A 20,321-nucleotide genomic window follows, 5' to 3' on the forward strand; every position below is an offset into this window, starting at 1 on the left:
CTACCGCTGTGCTGACGACCAATTTCACTGGTGCATCAGCGGATTTAACCCTAGGACTGTCGCGGTTCGTCTTTGCATTTCCTAGGTATATCCAAAGTCGGGAGACCAGAAGACGCCATACCAACAAACTTAGACTAGACTCCGAAAAGCATATACAAAATCTTTGCTCTACGGCGTATGGTATGCGGGTTAAAGGAAGGACAGAGATCGCAGTTAGGGAAGTCGTGCTCAAGGCCCAAACAAGTTATACAATAGGAATGGAAATCATGGTGCGGAATCTGTTTTCCAGAGGCAAGGCCGTTATTAACTTTATCTGACATTCTTTAAAGCAAGAAAAGAGGGTCCCCAACGGGGTACTTATCTGAAGGAGTCTTCAACTTGGTAGTCGGAAAGCAAAAAGAAGGTAAAGGGCTGACTGGCACTAGTGCGAATTGCATCTGCTTCGGGCTCTGCAGCAAGAAAGACTGAGGAAATGGCGCCGGCTGCCTCCTTTTATACCTGACATTCTGACATCAGTTTTACAGCCGACGCCATATACCAAGGACTCTGGTATTCGGGCCAACTGAGGGCTATCGGGAGCCGGATAACCCATATGTGAGGACTGCAACAGTGAAACACGAAGAACATCCATGTGTTTCCCTTGTCAGACACTATCTGGTAATGCCTTAACAGCTGCTGGAGATTCCTGTTCATGCTGCTTAACTGTTATGCAACAGGACTTTGTTTTGTCTATGATTTCTTTGCACAAGGACATTTCTTACTTATAATTTCCTTTTATAACAGTTAATTGCAGTCTGAATATTGCCTGTGGTTTACAGAAACACTATAGGTTACTGCTCTTTTAGTGCTATGTTAACACTGCAGTTTCATATTACTTCTTTTAAGTACTATTTATTCCAGATTTTTTTCACTGTATGTTTGTAGCTTATAGTAGCTCAATGGCACACTGTTATTTTACTGTTTTGTTTACTCCTTTGCAGTTTTATATCACTACTCTTTTTATCTGCTTGGGCAATTACTTGGTTTACAGCTGCTTATTCATTGTTCAGTTTCTTTTTACTGTGAGTTTCTCGATAAAAACACTATAATGTTGAACTTGAAATCTTTATCAAAGACCTGCAACAAGGTGAGGTATAGTAAAGGGAGACCCACCTTGAGACTGGGAGAGATATTTTACCACTCCAAGAATTAATGACAGAGGTATGAGACCAAGAAAAAAACAGTTAACTTGTTGGTAGCTCTTTAGCCAAGAAAACCTCACAGAACAATGTCACACTTACATACTTCAAGCATGTGAAAGGTACAGTGAAGATCATGAAGACCATCAAACTCAAAATATGCACCTCAGGCTGAGCTCTGGACATTTGTACAAGAAAAAAGAAAACCGAACAGGTAGAAAAATGCTCACTTTATTTAATAACAAACAAAGCTTTCGAGAATGTCTCTTCTTCAGTGTTAATGTTAAATGAATTAAAACATTATTATATAATGATTTTTCAGTAACCCACATGACACAGCCACCCAATGTATAAACGAATATTAAGAATGCAAGCACTTCTAAAAGGCATAGTACTTATACAGCATAAAATGCACATACATATATATTATATTCATCCTTATAAAGAATAATTTTTTCTCAAAAAAAAATAAAATTAGTCAACTAGCACATTTCTAATAAAATATACATAATTTAACTAAAATAAAAAATTGAAAAATAATAATTTGTATGCTTCATATATATTAGCACAAAGTGTCTGCTAAAGAGTTTCATTTAACACACCATGTGTTCCTAACTTTCTAATATATGCATATACATACCTAATATGGACATAAATACTAAAACATCTAACTATCTGTACTGCTTCTGTCTTGACATTTGTACTCAGGTGTCTGAGCAAGGTCATGAACTCAGGTGTCTGAGCAAGGTCATGAACTCCTGAGTACTTATTCATGAGCAGGAATAACATGCATTGAAAATGGAGAAAGTCCACTTTTGTCCTGATGAAGGGTATCCCTTGATGGGACAGCTAATAAGTATATGGCCAACCCCACCAGAGACTGCACCCAAAGGAGCACCTACTCTAAGGATGTCATCTGCAACCAACTATCCACACAGAAAAACACGAGTTGAAAGGTCACTGTCACCATAGTTGGCACAATGGTAAACATTCAAAGCAGAGGATAAACAACATGATTACACTTTGCATTGCAAGTGGAGCCCACCAACATCTAATCACAAGACTCTTCTGTGTGGAATCCAGAAGGTAGCCATCAAGTCTAAAACCTCAACTGCAACAACATGGCCATTACTCCCTGGAATTGGATTGAAGTTTTAGTCATCCAGAATGGGACAGAAACTTAAGCATCTACTTCAGGACCAAGCAGACACAAAGTAGATGTTTTTCTTATTCCAACCCCCAAAACCCATGATTGTGTCTTTGTTCATCATTAATTTTGGTTTTGCCTACATGTCTTCCGCTATGAGGCTGAGAACTACGCTTAGGTGTACCCTTTCAGTCTCCCCCATAACTCTCACACTGCTGCAGGCATTAAAATAAAGCCAGACACCCTCATTACATTGTAAAGATAGTCCTTACTGCACAGGTTATTGCTGATGTTTCCTGTGGTAAGGGTTTAGAGTTTGAATCCTTTTTCACCTCCTTTGTAATTTTCTCCAAAAAAGCTGTAATCTCGCAAGAATATACAGCCAACAATCCAAACCAAACACGCTCTTACAGTTTATGAGGAAACACTAAATTAAGGTTGGGTTGTATTTTTTTTCAACTCTTACCTCTTACTTCCATTAAATAACAGGCATCTCCAGATCCATTTTTTTCAAATAAAAAGTGCCTTTAAGGCATGCTATATAGAGTGTTTCCCTGGTGTACACTAACTCCTACATCCCTGACTGCCCTTATAGCATGAGATACTAAAGCAACTCCTAGTGTCTAATGCCCCCCCACCCCAATCCACATTATGTTTAAGCGTCACGTCACTAAGGCATGAGATGTAAAGATCATCCTTGGTGTCCAGTGGTTCCTCCAACCCAAAAATATTGCAGGAGCTGACCTTTAGTCTAGGGGACTATGCAGGTAAGACAGCTCCCCTACACACACACACACACACACACACACACACACACACACACACACACACACACACACACATCAACCTTCCCCCCCTTCATTAACCCCATGCGATCTTTTATGCAGACAGACACATACATACACGTCCCCCTCTCCAACCACCTGTCCAGTAATTACCTCTACTGTAATGGGTGAACACAAGCTTTTGGCCTTGTTCACTACCATGAGCAGCTAGGACTGGACATGCTAATTTATGCAGCTGAGCACTTCTCCGAATTGCTCAGCTACATAAATGCCTTTCCACAGACTGCTCCAAGGGAGAGCATATAGCTAATTAGCATATGCCATGTGTTGTCTCTTGGAAAGCACATGGTTAATTACCATATACCCTCCAGAATGCTTCATTAGCATTTAGCATGGCCAGAGTGACAGCCCACTATGGTACTGCACATCTTTGTTTTGCAACACAGTAGTAGAGCCATCTCTGAATCAGAAATAGTTAAAGTGTACACCTTGTTTGCACCTCACAGTAAACTTTCTAGATCCGGCTCCATGTCTGCCTCTAAATCTATTTAAACCAAGTTACTGTTTTTTCAGTAGAAAAAAAGCAGTGATGTGCTATCACTTAAACAAGTCACATGTTAACAGATGGGATTCAGCATTTGATGATCTGTCTTATACCTACTGCATTTGGGAAGCCTATTAATCATGAATCAAAATGCTGGGCACTCGCACATCACAGCCCTGACTGTAAAATGTAGGTCAGTTCAATAAAAAAAGGATTCCTCAAAAGCATTCAACAAAAGTACCAGTTCTTGCAAAAGAAAAATCTAATAGTAAAACTCTACCTTGAGAGCTGTCACTTTTCTATCCCTACTTACCAGATATACAAATGTGACACTGCTGCATTTAAGAGAAAACCGACATTTAGGGAAACAAAAAAAAAAAAACGTTTTCTACTCACCATAGCATTCCATCTGTATTGTTGATTTTCCTTTCTCCTCACATATGGGTGGTTTGGATCCAATCCATTGGATCCAACTTGGCTATTACATTAGCTCGTGGCAACCAAAAAGCTCTTGGGCACCTCCCCTTACCTATAATGCATCCCTCCTTGTTCCCTCAGATCTCGTTTGCTAAGGCCATCTTAGGAGGCATATACAAAGACAAATTCACATAAAAATGACCATAGAGATGTAATGGCCACTAGGAAGAGTGTTTTCCAAGATAAGAATTTAATATCACAAAAACGGAGCACTAAACTTAGGTCCCATGCAGGAGAAGGGTCCTTAGGGGGTGGTCTTAGCAAAAGGATCCCTTTCAAGAAGGCTTTGCAAAGTCTGTTGGAGATCAATGATAAGTTATCTTTCCTAATGTGGAAATCAGAGATTGCTGCTAATTGCACGTTAGTTGTAGAAGCAGATGCTCTATTACCAAAAAATGTGAGCCAAAAATTCAAAATGAAGTGTATTGATGCATTGAAGGGGGGTACATCATGTTGTTGATCCCAGATTACAAATCTTTTCCATTTGCTCCTATAAAGCTTTTTGGTGGTAGACTTAACATAACGGAATGGGGTGGACAGCACTGGGTGTCTGGCTATAAATGGAATTGAAGAAATCAGGCCATCTCTGCTTGAGGGTGGAAAGACTGGGATGGATCATTCCTGTCAGATGTGACAGTGGGTCTGGACTAGAAACCAGAGGCCACAGTTTTCTTTGTAAATGAGGCCCATAGGAAGGAAAATCAAGAGTTGTCAAGGCCAAAATGTGGCAATGAGGATTACCACTCTCTTCACCCTGTTTGCTTTCTTAAGAAATTTGGGGAACAGCATACCGCAAACTGGGAGGCCAATCATGTATCAGAGTATCCCTCAGTGGCTCCCCTTTTGGGGGAATTATGGCAAAGTAGCTGCTGCATTTGTTGTTCGGGGGGATGCAAAGGTTGTAGCACTACTGGCCCCATCTGAGGAAAATTTCTTTCGCCACTTTCTGGTTCAGGGACCACTCGTGAGGCATGAGAATGTATCCGCTCAGCCTGTCTGCTATCACGTTGGACCTTCCCGGAATGTGCGTTGCTAAAAGAAAGTGATTTGAAGAGATCACCCATTGCCACACCCAGAGTGCCTCTCAACACAGGAGGTATGATCTGGTTCCTCTCTGTTTATCTACCAGACCACAAGACATGCTGTCTAACTGAATTGCTAATGTTCCCAGAGGAAGCGCATTCTGAAAGGCCTGCAATACTAGAAGCACTGCTCGCATCTCCAGGGCATTTATGTGTAAATTGCACTTGTTGGCAGATCAGGTGCTGCAGACTGTTTCCCTAGATAATGCCTCCCCCCATCCTATTTGGGAAGCATCCATTGTCAACGTGGCCTTAGAGACTGTGGAGGAATAAAGGGTTGTCCTTCTGTCAGTTGAGGGGAATGAATCCACCAGGAGAGATCCCTTTTGCAGGTCTCCATAATGAGAATCTGGTAGGACATAGGTTGATGGAGAATTTACCACTGTGCAGCTAGAAGCCACTGTAGTTAGTATTCATATGTTAAACCTTGCTAGCGGAACCCAGACAATAGCTGCCACCACTGATCCCAGAAGCTGTAGGACATGATGGGCGGCTATCATCCAGCATTTAAGTAGCTTGTAAGCTTGGCGTCTGATTCTCTGTACTCTGGAGGATGGAATTTTGCGATCATCTGAGTAGTACCTAGGATTGTGCCTATAAATTCTAGTGTTTGAGAAGGCTCCAACTGAGATTTTTCATACTTTACGGTTATTCCTAGCTCAGAGTCCCTTGCTTGGACAAGTAGATGCATGGTTGAGGCGGAAATGTGCCAGTTGTCTTGACAGGGAAACAAGCGGAATCCTTGTTGTCTCAGGTGAGCCACTACCACTGCCATGCATGTGAACACTCTGTGGGCAGTAGTGAGACCAAAGGGCAGAGCTCAGAATTGATAATGACTGGCTCCCAGCCGGAAGCCCCAAGTGCCTTCTGGATTATCTGTCCACCTTTAAATGGTAGTATGCATCATGAAGGTCTATGGAGCACATCCAGTTGCCCTGTTCCAAAAAAGGAAGTATGGACTGTATCGTGATCATGTGAAACTTTTGGCATCAAATTGACTTGTTTAGTTTGCTGAGATCCAGTACTCGTCTCCAGTAACCTGTTTTCTTAGTAACTAAAAACAGTGCGTAAGTTCCAAATCCTCTTTGGTCTGGGAAGACCTTTTGGATGACTTTTGTTTAGCAGTTTTTGTATCTGCATGACTGCATGATCCCTTTGACTGGGTGGAATGCCCAGAATTTTCTTGTTTGGGGGAGGGAGGGGTGGAGAAAGGAGATTAGGCAACCTCTGTATATTATCCTCTGCACCAAAACATCAGCAGTATGTTTAGCCAGGGTCTCCAGTGCAGGTATAGTCGACCCCTGATTGCCTCCAGAGATGGGCAATCAGGCCTCCTTTCAGGAACACTGGCCTCCTCTGCTGCAAGAGTGGCATCTTCCAGAATCCCCCCCCCCCCCCGTCTCTGAGGGAACTCTCTACATGTGTATCATGGTAAGACCCTTGTGATTTCCTGAACCACATTTTGCCACCGCCTCTCGGACTCTTGGGGTATGGTCTCTGAGGGTGGGAAACTGTATATCCATGGCAGAAAGGGTCATGCCATCCTTTTCACACTTGGACAGTGTGTCTTTGACCTTATGACCAAAAAGGGATGTGCCGTTAAATGAAGCATTGATGAATGAACACTTAAAAGGCTCCGCAAAGTCGGATCCAGGCATGTCTCCTCATAGATATGCCTGAACCCACCTCTCTGCTCATTCCCCTCATCTGTATGAGAGATGAGCCTCATGGAAGAGTTCGCTATCGAATGTAGGGTTGCCAGCTGGGAAGTAACCTTTTCCTGGATCCCTTCAGCTACGGCTCTCTCATGGAAGATCTTGTAAGCTCCTTGATCAGATCCCTCTATAGTTTAATAAAATGGGAGAGGTAACTCAGCGACCATAAGGCAAAGGTCGCTGAAGAGAAAACTCATTTCCCGCATCTATCCATCATCCTGGAATCCTTATCAGGAAGATGAATAGTGGACCACGACCATGCCATCTACTGCAAACCCTTAAGTCCAAAACTTTTTGTCCACTGGCACGGTAATTACTTTGTCTGGTTTCTACTTTGTCTGGTTTCCTGAGAGTTGGATCAGTGGAGTATGGGCTCTCCCGCTGCCACTGAGAGATCAAATCTATGAGCTCGTCAATGGGCAGTCACCCAGGAGGTAGATGGTCAGGACCCAAAGGCCACCAGATACATCGACTCCTCAGATGAAGGACTGCTAGTCTGCTAGCCACCTCTCTGTTTCAAGACCTCCAAGATGTCCCAGAAGGAAACGTCCTCAGGAGGTAATCAAAGGGACCCCCCCCCCCCCCCCATTGAGGTCACTGTCTTCAATGGAGTCCAAAAGTTTTCACTTACAAGCCCTCTTCAGAGGAATGTTCTCAGTGGGATACTCTGGGGAGGTATCAGAAGAGGAGGGGGTACCCTTACGGGTATCTTGGGGCTTAAGGATCCACTGTCCCTATGGAATGTCATGGTCAGAATGAGTGCACATAGGTTGCAGATGGGAAGACTGTAGATCCGAGGAGGGTGGTGCCTCCTTTGCTGCAGAGGCAGCTATGGCTTTCTCCAGAGCCCCAAAGGCTGACTACTTCTGAGTAGAGAAGGACCCTGGATCAGACAGGCCATGCCTATGGATCAGAGACCTCTCAAGCTCCAAAGACAGCCCAAAGTTGAGCTCACTTGCACGGAAGCCCCAAGGTGCATAGACTGCTCAGAAGGTCCTGGAGTTAAAATGCACCTGTGGCCCGTGAAGCTTGCTAAACATCAGACAGCTCCCTGTCTCCGAAAACGCAGAGTATCTTCAAGCAAAGGCTCAATCCGAAGAAAAAGAAATTCTCTGATTCAAGCTGGAAGACACTTGGCATGTCGGAGCCAATGGCTCTGAAACTTGCCCTGATGTCGGAAGAGGAACCAATGGGAGAGTGGATGGCTTTGATGAATCCTGAACCTTATGGGTAGTAGCAGAAGGGGACTTAGTAATTCCTTGCACCCACAATATCGTCTGGACCATCTGTTCCACATCTTCTCATGTAAGGCTCCTGGTATAGTGGGAAGAGGAAACGGATGGGCATTTGGGTCTACTCATAAAAGGGGAAAGTACTCTCGATGGAACTGGGTCAATAGAGGGAGAGTACCTGGTCCTTGCCAGAGACACAATCAACTTGAAAGGGCTGGTGGCCTGATCCGAGGGCAATGGCTCCGACCTATCCCTGTCAGCCAGTCAGACTCGAGATAGATGCGCTTGGGGCAGATGGATCCGACCAAATTGATTGCTGAGAAGTCTTGGTCATTTTAGTGTTCGGCTCCAAGGAGTCTTTATGAGCACAGGAAGGTTTCTTCTTCCCTGTGTCAGAGCTCTTAGAAGTAGTAGCTGGGGTTGACTGAACCACCTAGATTTTGCAGAAGATTTGGGATCACTGCCAGAAATGGCCTCTCAAAGAAAGATGGCAACATGCCCCTCAAAATCAGCTTGTTTTTCCTTTCAACCAGGGCCCTGTGGTTGAAAGAATGGCAAACTGAACAATTATCCTGTAAATGGACAGGGCCCAAACAGCAAACACACAAACCATGCAAGTCACTAACAGGCATCTTGTGACTACACTTTGAACATTTCTTAAAGCCAGCCGGCTTCTCAGATTTCTCAGGCATGGTGGAAAAAGAAAGGCAGCACACACAGAGATACACACACACACACACACACACAGACAGACACAGGCACACACACACAGAGACACATGCACGCACACAGACAGACACATGCATGCGCGCACAGACACACGCGCACACATACACACGCGCACACATACACACACACATATACACACAGATACATACACACAGACACATACACATAAACACACACACACAGATACACACAGATACAGACACAGATACACACACACACACACACACACACACACACACACACACAGACACACAGACACACACGCACACAGACACACAGCTACACACACACGCACACAGATACACACACACACACAGATACACACACACACACAGACACACAGATACACACACACACAGACACACAGATAAACACACACAGACACACAGATAAACACACACACACAGACACACAGCTACACACACACACAGACACACAGCTACACACACACACAGACACACAGCTACACACACACACAGACACACAGCTACACACACACACAGACACACACACACACACACACACACACAGATATACACACACAGAGACACGGACGCAGACAGAAACACGCACGGACACAGAGACATGCACGCACAACAGAACTACAAAAAGTAAGAAGCTAACAATATATATATATATATATATACAGAAAAAGAGATTTTTTTTTTGGTTTGAAAACGGAAAAGGAAAAGCTACTAATGATAGTAGCAGAGCTACCCCTAAAGGGTATATGGGAGAGAAAGGAAAGTAACTTAATAAAAAATGGTTACTGGAGAGGAAGGAAGTTTCAATAAGACAGAGAAGAAAGTGGCAAAAGTTAGACAAAAAAAGTAGTATAATGGGAAAGACAAGATACAATAAAGATTGAAAAATATCACTTATCTGTCCAAGAGCTACATGAATGACCATGTCTTCAAGAAGCGGCAAATGAGATCTCAGGTACAGGGAGGGATGCATTACGGGTAAGGGGAGGTGCCCAAGAGCTCTTTGGTTGCCACAAACTATTGTAACAGCTGAGTCAGATCCGAATCCCCCATATGTGAGGATGAAAGGAAAACTGAAAATTTTCAGATACATTGTTAAGGCCATTGCCACTATGAATTTGTACTTTCACTGAGATGCCATGATCAAGAGAATTTTAAAGAGACAACAGTAACAAATATGTTTTCAGTGAATAACATGGGGAGAAAACGATGTATAAATGATGTTACTAAAAACAATGTTTGTACCCACCTTCTTTGCTAATACATTCATTTACTTTTTCATATATTAAATCTGACTTTCATTTTACCTAAACTGGTCACTCTCTCCAAAAAATGCTGCCAAGCAAAACTGTAAAACTTTTTAGCTGTTCAACATGTTATATTAATATTCAAATTTTATAATATAAAATGTAAGAAAATCACTAGATGAATACTTATTTGAATATGTCATACCAGCATAACAGAAATTAATAATTAGCCACTAGATAATGTGGTAATCAGATCCAGATACTAAGGTTCAGATCAGTAATGAAACTTCAAAAGAGCATACCCTTTTCTCCATCAGAAATGAGATCCTGTTCTCCCTTCTGTACAACTGTCAGATTTCCCATTGCCTGGCTAAGTCTTAGAACGCATCCATGGTGGTTACTGCTATCCACAGGGTTTTGAATCTACAGCAAAAGGGATTTCAAGAACACTCACACTATTAGACAAAAAATATGTAAATATGCACAGTAACACTTATATTCAATTACAAATAATTCATACATATTACTTTTAATGAATTCCATAATGTAAACAGTACAGATCAGTATTTACTTTAATAGCGGATAAGTATTCAGCAGCTAGTAAGAAAATAGATATTCTTACTTTCTTTGGTCTCAGTGTTCGCTGGTGCAAACCTTTCCACTCTACCTGTGATTTGGCATGCACCTATGTTGGTCATGTACCTCGAAGTGCTGATATGGGTTTTATTTCAGGACATTTAAAACAAACATCAGCATAATACAGCTTCATGTCTTCAAGTGAAGCATTTGGATTTTATGCTAGATCATGGGAAGAAGTACAGTGGTTTAAGAACCTACCATAACGGCAGATGTCCTACTGACCACTGCTGCAGTATTTCAAACAGATTGGGTTTCTCCACGGATATCCAGCTGGGAGACCAAAGCCTAAACCTTCCATAAGCCATTATGTCCCCAATGTATGACCTTGGCTTGACAGCATAGGGGTACATAATCTGAAAAGTTATACTCACGTGCCTGCTCATCTCCAAGTCAGCAGCCTGAAGACATCTGGAAAGTAATTGGTCAGCTAGAGGGGAAAGCAGGTAAAAAGGGAAGGCCTCCTCAGTCCTAAAGGCTGTCCACCAGAGCAGAAAAGTAAAAAGATGGATAAAGAGGAAAAGGGGGAATGGCTGGTGCGAAGGAATACTGCAACAAGTGATCAGTAGGATATCTAGGTTTATGGTCGGTTCTTGCACAACTGTACTATGTCCTGACTGAGATCACTTTTGCAGTATTCCAAACAGATGTGTGATTCCCAAAGCTTAAGGAAAGAGATGGCTGGAAGGCCAAGACATGTGAGAACCGTCTAAGAGGCCAGTAAGGACTGTCCTAGTGAAGGCAGCTTTGGATTTGGAAAAGGTATTTGCTCTGTAATGCTTGGTGAAAGTGTGCATTGAAAACAAGGTAGCTGGTTACAATATTAGCCCAGAATCTATCTCCTTGTAGAAATCTCTAGAAGATGCCACTGCTCTAGCAGAATGAGCTTTTGCAAAAGTGGGCAAATATTTGCCATGTTAAGTGTAACAAAAGAAGAGTGACTTCAAAATCCAACTAGCAATTGTCTGTTTTGATACAGGCTGGGCAAGCTTAGACTCTAGAAAGGAAACAAACAGTTGGTCTGACTTACAGATGGATTTAGTCTTGTCCAGGTAAAATATGAGCCGTCTGTGCACATCCAAGGAATACAGTGCTCTTTTCTCCCCTGTTCTGTAGGTTTGGAAAGAAAGTAGGTAGGCTGATGGTCTGATTAAGGAGCATCTCATTAACCATTTAGGCATGAAGAAAGGATGGACTCTCAGGGACATACTACCTTATAAAATAAGGAAGGGGGAGTAGCCATGACAGCCTGGAGCTCTGAAAACTGCCTAGCACAAATAAGAGCTACCAATAAAATGTTTTTCCAGGTGCAGAATTTGAGAGTAGAAGAAGCTGCTAGTTCAAAGGGTGACAGCAAGAGCTTTTCCAGTACATAGCTGAGGTCCAAAGCGGAGGCACTAGATTTCTTGGTGGATGTACGTGCAGCATCCCTTTCAGCATCCCTTTTAAAAACTGCTTGACCACAAGCTGGGTCATAAGAAGAGTGTTAAGAGGAAGACAGGCTAAAACAGCTGAAAGGTGGGCTTTAACAGATGAATATGCTAAACCACCTTTCAAGAACACACAATTAAGATTAAAAAAAGTGGAAACTCACATTTTAGTGCATTCAGATTTTTTGTTTGACAGCAGAATGAAAAATTCTTACAATTAGCTATGTAGGATTTTAGAACAGTAGGTCTCCTTGACTCCTTGAGAACCCAAAGCACTTCCTCCAGAAAGTTGGGGTCTTTAAGGGATCAGAATTTTACTGACCATAGGGCTGAGGGAAGAGAGGTTGAGGTGGAGCAATGAGCTCTACTACTATGAGAGCAGGTCTACTTTGTGGGGTAGCTTGTGGCAATTGCCCCTGGCTAAATATAGATAAGAGAAGAGGGAACCAATGCTGGCCTGGCCAAAAGATAGTTAAGAACCAAACTATTTTCTTTGTATTTTGAGAGCTTTTGGGAGCACTGGCAGTGGAGGGAAAGCATAAAGTCGCATGGAAAGGCAAGCATGTGTCCTCCAAGAGTGACAGCAAGGTGCCCTTGTGCAAAAGAGAGGGAGCTTTTTGTTTTCCAAATTAAATAACTATCTGTGGTGTACCCTATTTGTGGACTAGGGTCTAGGAATGCCTGTTTGTTGAGCATCCATTTGTGAGGGGTCTTCCACTGACCTGCTCAGGGAGTCTACCAAGACATTGTATAGGGAGAGAATGTATATTCAACAAGCAGAAGTAAGATGAAGCAACACCAGGCTATCATAAAACAAGCAACAGTTTATTCAGGATACAGGCACAGGGCAAAGGCATAAGCACTTTTGCAGTATTACAACTGCTTCATCAGATGCATGTCTCTGATGAAGCAGTTGTAATACTGCGAAAGCGCTTAAGCCTTTGCCTGTACCTGTATCCTGAATAAACCTTTGCTGGTTTTATGACAGCCTGGTGTTGCTTCATCTTACTTCTGCTTGTCGGATTTATTTTTTGGTTTGAGAAGCATTTATTCAGCACACACTGGTATTACTGGACTTTTGCAGAGAATATATATTGCTTGAAGGGAGGCATTTGCCCCGATGGCCAAGTCCCAAGCAATTTGAGCCAATCTGAGCAGTTGGTAGGATCTTGTCCCTCCTTGCTTGTTTATGTACCACATGACTGTTGTGTTGTCTGTGAATACCTTTAGAGATCTTGGTTTCCAGAGGTGGGAGATGACTTGCAGGGCCTGAATGAGGGCTTGCATCTCCTTCAGGTTGATGTATTCTGTCTGGAGACTGAATTGCCAGCAACCCTGGACCTTGCGAGTCCCTGTACATACCATCCCACAGGATATGTTGAGGGTACATTTGTGCAGCTCTTGACTTTGAGTCTGCATATTGAAAGGCAGTCCTGGATTGAGATTCACCTGTGACACCAACCAAAGGATCTACCTCTTCAGAAATTGCATGAGTGGGATCTGTGGATCCAGGGGGTGAGTTGAGACCATACACTTTTCCAGTACCACTGCATTTTCCTCATATGCAGCCTGGCTAGTGGTAGCACTGGAATGGTTCCAACCATATAACCTAGCCCTCTGAGAATCTCCCCTGCTGAGTAGTCTTGGAGAGGTAAAAGAGGTTGGAACCAAGCTGCGAGGCTTTGCACCTTCTCCTAGGGCAAGAAGGCCTGCATCTTTTTTGTGTCTAGTCTGCAACCTGAGAAAACCTGGCCTTGAGTGGGTTTGTAGGGAAAACTTTTTGAAACAGGCAATGAACCGCAGTCACAGGAGGAGGGTGAGGGTGAACACGAGATGCAGTAATCAAGTCAATGATGATGACACTTGGATTAGCAAATTGTTTAGGTAAGGGAATATCTATATTCCCAGAGTCCTGCAAAAGACCATTACTAGAGCTAGGAGCTTTGTGAAGACTTTGGGAACAGCAGAAAGCCTGGAGTGCAAAGCAGAAAAACTGTGAGCCAGCAGAGAACCTCAGAAATGTCCTGCAAAACAATGGGAATATGCAGACATGCATCCTTCAGGTCAAAAGACACTAGAAAGGGCAATGGAAGGGTAAAGGAAGAAAGCTCAGAAGGGGCAGCATTTTGTAAATGGGTACCCCAGGGAAGGTGTTGAGCTGAGAAAGGTCTAGTATGGGTTTCCACTGCCCTTTTTTCGTGGAACCAGGAACAGCCATGAGTAGAATTTGCATCCTATAAACTGAAGGACTGTCTCTATTGTGCCTTGAGTAATTAAGTCCTGTAAAAAAGGTAGAAGAATGTGTAACTAGCTGTGTGGCGGGGACGGAATGCATCTGAAAGAAGGGAGTTCTTTCCAGGACATTCTGTACCCTTGTTTGATAATGGTAAAATACCCACTTATCTGATGTGATCATCTCCCAATTTAAAATAGAAAAAGTGAGTCTTTTGGAAAGGGGAGGATTGGACAGAGGCGGGTGGGGGATAGTCACACTGACTTATCTGTGAAAGGAAGTCTCCTAGATCTGGTATCCCTTTTAGGTTTGTCTTGGAACCTTTTCCCGGATGCTTTCTTGTGTTTCAGAGAAGGCATATGCTCTCTTCTGACAAATGAAATGGACTTGGCAAGGTTATCTACAATCCTTCATAGTTTTGTCTGGACCTTGCAAGGTCTTGAATAATCTAGCTGCCTGTGGTTCAAACAAAATATCCTTGTCAAGAGGGGGATCTAGGAGTTTTGCCTTAAAATCTTTAGGGAGAGGCTGAGTATGTAGCCATGCATATCTCCACATAACTGAGCCCGTAGCAGCTGCTTTGGAGGAGGCCTCAAAAACATCATAGTTGCATTTTCTGCTATGCCTAGCTACCTCAGTTGCTTTAGCCACCAAAGGCATGACATGTTATTTAGAATCTGACCCTTCCAGGTCAGTAACAGCTTTATTTAGGTTGCCAAGGATAGACAAATGGTATTTGGTTATAACAGCTTGATAATTAATGGCCTTACAGGTCAATAGACCCTTTTTTCCCCACCTGTCCGCCTCCCTACTGTTCTCTTCTGAAGGCAGAAGTTTAGATAGCTTATCTGAGACTAAGAAAATGGCTCAAGGATCAGCAACAGGATTCCTGAACAGAAGTTCATCTGGAACTTTACAGAATTTATCATGCTTCTAAGAGGCTGGTGGCTGAGATTCATGAGCAGAGGATGTAGATGCAAAAACATCAAGGAAGGCCTCCAGGACTGGAGGGAGAGGAGTTGGAGCTGGCATGCTCACTTCTAAAAGGTTGTAGCATCTTTTCTGAATGTCAAAGATTTGTTTACAGTCCTACTCAAACTACTTCATTATCATCATAATAGTTTCCTCAAATTATGCCTCTTCTACATGGGAACTGGGAACAGGAAGTTCTCATCATCTAAGGGTGCCTCTGTCCAGGTGAGTGGACTTGAGAGCAGTATGCAAAGGAATGATCATCCAAATCTGAAGCTCCTCATCTTCTGAGGAAGAGTCCACAGTAATCTTCCGAGGAGTGGGTGAAGAAGCAGAAAAGGAAGGAGTCTTGAAAGTCATAACACTTTTAAACAGGCCCTGAGAAAAGTCCATCCACTCCTCCTTTCCTCTCCTAATTGATATCTAACAGGGAGCAGGGAAGAAACTTAGCGTTTTGCAGTATCCTTTTGGGGTGACATCTGATTGGACTAAATGTGGAGGGTCTAACCCCTGATGTACTTCAGGAGATCCGTTATTCTCTTCCCTTACTAAAATTTGAGGGATACCTTTCAGGCCTTCAGAGATAACGATCTGTGGTCCCCCCTTCACAGTAATAGAAGCAGTCACTTTGGACATGTGGTTATAAGATGCCAAACAGGCCTCCAGCAGGGTTATGGTAGAGGGCATCTGAGGAAGAGTTGGACATACTGCGGGATCTGCAACCTCAGTGGATATATCCAAATCTCAATGGGCAGATTGAACTTTGGGCCAAGACCTTTTGAGTTTTCTTTTTTGCAACAGATGGTACGTCACGTGTGGTGGGATCTGTCATCTTAGACTGGGCTAATTGCTTTAGTCATTGAGGCTCTAGAAAAGTATTCAACAATGACAAATGCAAGTGCAAAGTCTTAAGCATGAAGGACTGGAAGATGAAGCAACATATGTAATCGTGCTGTGTGCCTAAACAGAAAAGGCACTTGGAAAGGAGGCCTTTGTAGGATATCTGTCTAACTCACTCACACTTTCCCCTCCTGACATCTAACAAAATAACAGAGTAACAAGATAAACAAGAAAGGAAGGTTCCTAAATGGGGAACGTCACTGAATCGGCAAAGGTTTATGGAACAGATGACCATGCAAAGATAAGACAGATTCGTGAAAGACCTATGTTTGGGCAGGCAGCGAGATAGTCTGCTTATGTACCCTATGCTCACGGGCTGAGGTCATACGTCAGGCATATGACTTATGCAAAGTTTACGCTTTGGTACCCCCTGGAAGGAAGTCAGTTGTAAAAACCCATCTGTTTGGAACACTACAATAGTAATTTCAATCAGGATATCTTCTCCACAATTATGCGATTTTTATCATTCTCTACACAAAATCCACATTTTTTCCCCAAAGTCTATCACATTAGCTAAATCTGCAGACACTACTTATATATTCAGGGAAGCTTACAACAAATGGCAGTTGTAATAAACTGCAAAATGTGTGCTCTGACTGGATTCTGAACTCTGTCAGATTTAAATAAAGCTTTACGGTACAAACCTCCAAAAATCTCAAACACCTTAAAGTTGTAACTGTAACTCCATATGGTAACACAGCAAAAATCAAAGGGGTAAGGAGTAGGGCAAACTACATAAGGAATACTTTTCTTTTGAAGATCTACTATGAAGAAGAGTATTCACTCAAATGTTTTCATCTTTCTTCAAGAGAAAGTACTTCAACATTTAAACTATGGGTAAAATATCTTCCAGGCTTAGTGGTGCAAAGGGATGGAACCCTACCTGCAACTTAAGTGGCTGGGGTTGGATTAACAGCCCTAGCACTTGGTGAGCAAGGCATACAGGAGGAAAATGGTTATGGCCCACTTGCCTCTCCCAGGGGATGAAAAAGGCACTGCTCACTTACAGGAACATTGGCTAGCATGACTTCCTTGGTGGGAACTAGGAAATGAAATGCCTGCGATTCAGGTGAAAGGACACGGCTGCTTGAAGAGAGTGCTTCTATAGCACAAGTGAATGGTGTCCTCTAGAGTCAGCTCACTCCACATCCCCTTCTTGGCATTTTGACTGCTACATGCTAGAACCAGGGCTTAAAAAAAAACAAACAAAAAAACGTTGAACCACTCCAATGACTGACTGAAAGATGTCCCCTCCTTGTCAATCCTTGCCTCGGTGATGGGGGACAAATGGGCTAACTGAATAGGAGGGGGTTGGGGCGATGATGACTGGCAAGACAGCAAAGGTTAAAAGAATATATATATATATATATATATATATATATATATATATATATATATATATATATATATATATATATATATATATATATATATATATATATATATATATATATATATTAAAAAGCAATGGTTAGGACATCAAGCAGTATGTTCATAGTCCTGGCAGGATGTCAAAGACCACCATAAAAAACAGCCTTAGAGAATCGTGTCCTTATTTAGGACCAATAACCTTTTATCCTTGATAGTGGTGATATTCTGCAATGTGGCGCCTTCATGGACATCTTGTACATATATCTAAAAAAAAAACAAAATGCTTGCGAAGTGCTACCCTAAAATGAGCCCACATCACTCTCTGCAAGTGCTGCCATATTTGTCACAGCAAAAGGAAATGCAGTTAATTCCCTTACCAAACCAGAATATGTTTGTTTAATTGTATTTACCCTAGCTTACGTCTGATAAATTAACCAAAAATATCTGTTTTCTTGAAAAGAGGCAGGTTTAACAAGGTAATACCAAAATTGCTAGTACACAGCTTTCTCAAGAACCTTCTCTCCTTTATTCTCTTGTTTTGACTGGAAAGGATTCTGCAACTGTTCAACAATAAGCAGCTCGAGTTTCAGCTTTGGCTTCCAGCAATTCAGGGAAAAAAACAAATTAAATGTAATCAAAGGTGATTAAAATAAATGAAACACTGAAGGAATATATCAACTCAAATAGCAAAAGACTTGAAAAATAAAAGAAGTTTTAACCTTACTATTTAGATGAACTGATAAAACTACAAAAATCAGAGGTTGCAATGAAGAAAAAGCTGGCAGAGTATGAGGCTTCTCAAGAACAGCTGTTTCAAAAAATAGAAAAGTTAAAAGACAAAGCATGAGATTTTCTGCTGTATCAGAGAAACTGGAAGGAATAGACAAGACAAGTAATTTTATAAAAGCGTAAATAAAAAAAATGGATTTGTGTCCCACAGCAAGATTTGTTAGCTGAAAGTACACAATGAGTGTATGCTGCAAACCTGGCTATGAGAAAGCAGCTAAAATTCAATCAGAGCAGCAGAAAGAGTTGACCCTGGCTAAACTGTGGCAGAATGCAAAAGCGTCAAAAATCAAAGACAGAGTATTTGTGGAAAATTATTAATCACCATATATCAGGCAGAAGAGAAGTAAATTCATCCCAACAACTGTAATGTTGACAACTTGCGCAATTCAAGTTGCTATATCAACTTGTTTTGAAATCATTTTTCCTGGAGGATTAAGGACATTTTTCGATGCAAAACGAACCAAGAGTCAATAGGAGGAGGTTAGAAAAGGCTGTGAAAGGAGACAGGGATAGGAACTTACAATGTAACAATGGGAGGATGCATGTATGTCTCCAAGTATGCAACAAAATTCAAGGCTTACGATTTTTGCTTACAAGTGTTTACATAGGTATTTTTATACACAAAGCGGTCTTCAAATAATTTTTCCTCATGTAGACAGCAGATGTTGGAGGTGTGATGAGGAAGAAAGTGGTTACTGGGAACATATGCTTTGAGAGTGCGAAAACATTTTCTACAGAGTACTCGGTCAGAAATATTGGGTAAGCAAATGGCTGTAACTAAGCAAATGACTCGAGCTGGGATACAGGATCTGAACTGCCTAGATTAGTAAAAGCATTGTTAAGTTTAATTCCTCTGGTTGCCCAAAAAGAAATTACTAGGAAATGGAAATCAAAATTTAAACCAACAGTATTTTAAGTACTGAATATTATAAAACAGAGAAACTGGAAGCAACATTTTTAGAAAAGGGAAGGAACAAATTAAATATACATAAATGGAAATTGTGGAAAAAATTTTAAATGCAGAATAATGCTTAGGAAGAGTGAAATTTAAGGGAAGTCAGGAAATGAGAAATTTATGTAATGTTGGACTGATAACAGCAAAAAAAAGAAAAGATATGTGATGGCATAATACATGCAATGGAAAACGTTAATTTGTTTTGTTTTCTGTTAATACAGGTTTGCCTATGTCTTGAGTGATAATTTAATAAATGGATTTAAAAAAGACATTTTTGAAGCAGCACAGACTAAGGAGAAAGTTAAAAATTTTATCCAACAAACAGTTTGCCAGCAAGCAGAAAGGGGTTCTGCTTCTTATTCTTCTGACCCTAAAGCTCACAGAGATTTTGCCAGTTAAACCTCTAATATTCCAAATGAAAATGCTTGAGAAACAGAACAAAATCACAAGAATAAACTAGAAAAATCAGGAGCACTTTGGACTTGAATCAGAGTCTAGTACTGGGAGACAAAGGGGCTGAGAAAGTCTGGACTTTTTTGACTTTGTTAAACTTGTAGGTGAACTGTAAAGCAAATACCGTACTATGTCACTAATGTTTAGAATGAAGAACACAGCAAAAAGCTTGAAACCAAGACCAAGTGAAAAGTATAATCCAAGGCAGCGAAGAGCAGCAAGAAACAGCGATGAAGCCAAAGGTAATCTCCACAAAAAGTTTATTCAAACACACAACATAAATTTCTCCAAGTCCTTCTCTCAAACACACGACATAAATTTCTCCAAATCCTTCTCTCAAGCGCTTTCGCTCAGTGCAATACTGAGCTTTATTAAGATAAAAATGCAGGGCAGAACAACCTAATTTTTAAGTCTCTTAATGAGATCATGTGCTTCATTAATTAAAACCATTAAAGTTACAAT

General features: G+C 41.7%; 1 protein-coding gene across 2 annotated transcripts in view; it reads right to left on the reverse strand.

The window, feature by feature from the left end:
* The window catches only part of NAXD (NAD(P)HX dehydratase), an 870,139-nt gene that overhangs the window by 193,337 nt on the left and 656,481 nt on the right, over window positions 1-20,321 (reverse strand). For both annotated transcript variants that reach the window (XM_044072663.1, XM_044072662.1), the window contains exon 8: window positions 10,423-10,543. In XM_044072663.1, the coding sequence (XP_043928598.1) occupies window positions 10,423-10,543 (121 nt within the window). The remainder of the gene's footprint in view (window positions 1-10,422; window positions 10,544-20,321) is intronic.

This window comes from Protopterus annectens, chromosome 5.part0 (assembly GCF_019279795.1).
Source record: "Protopterus annectens isolate FY-2018-M chromosome 5.part0, PAN1.0, whole genome shotgun sequence".
NCBI lineage: Eukaryota > Metazoa > Chordata > Ceratodontiformes > Protopteridae > Protopterus > Protopterus annectens.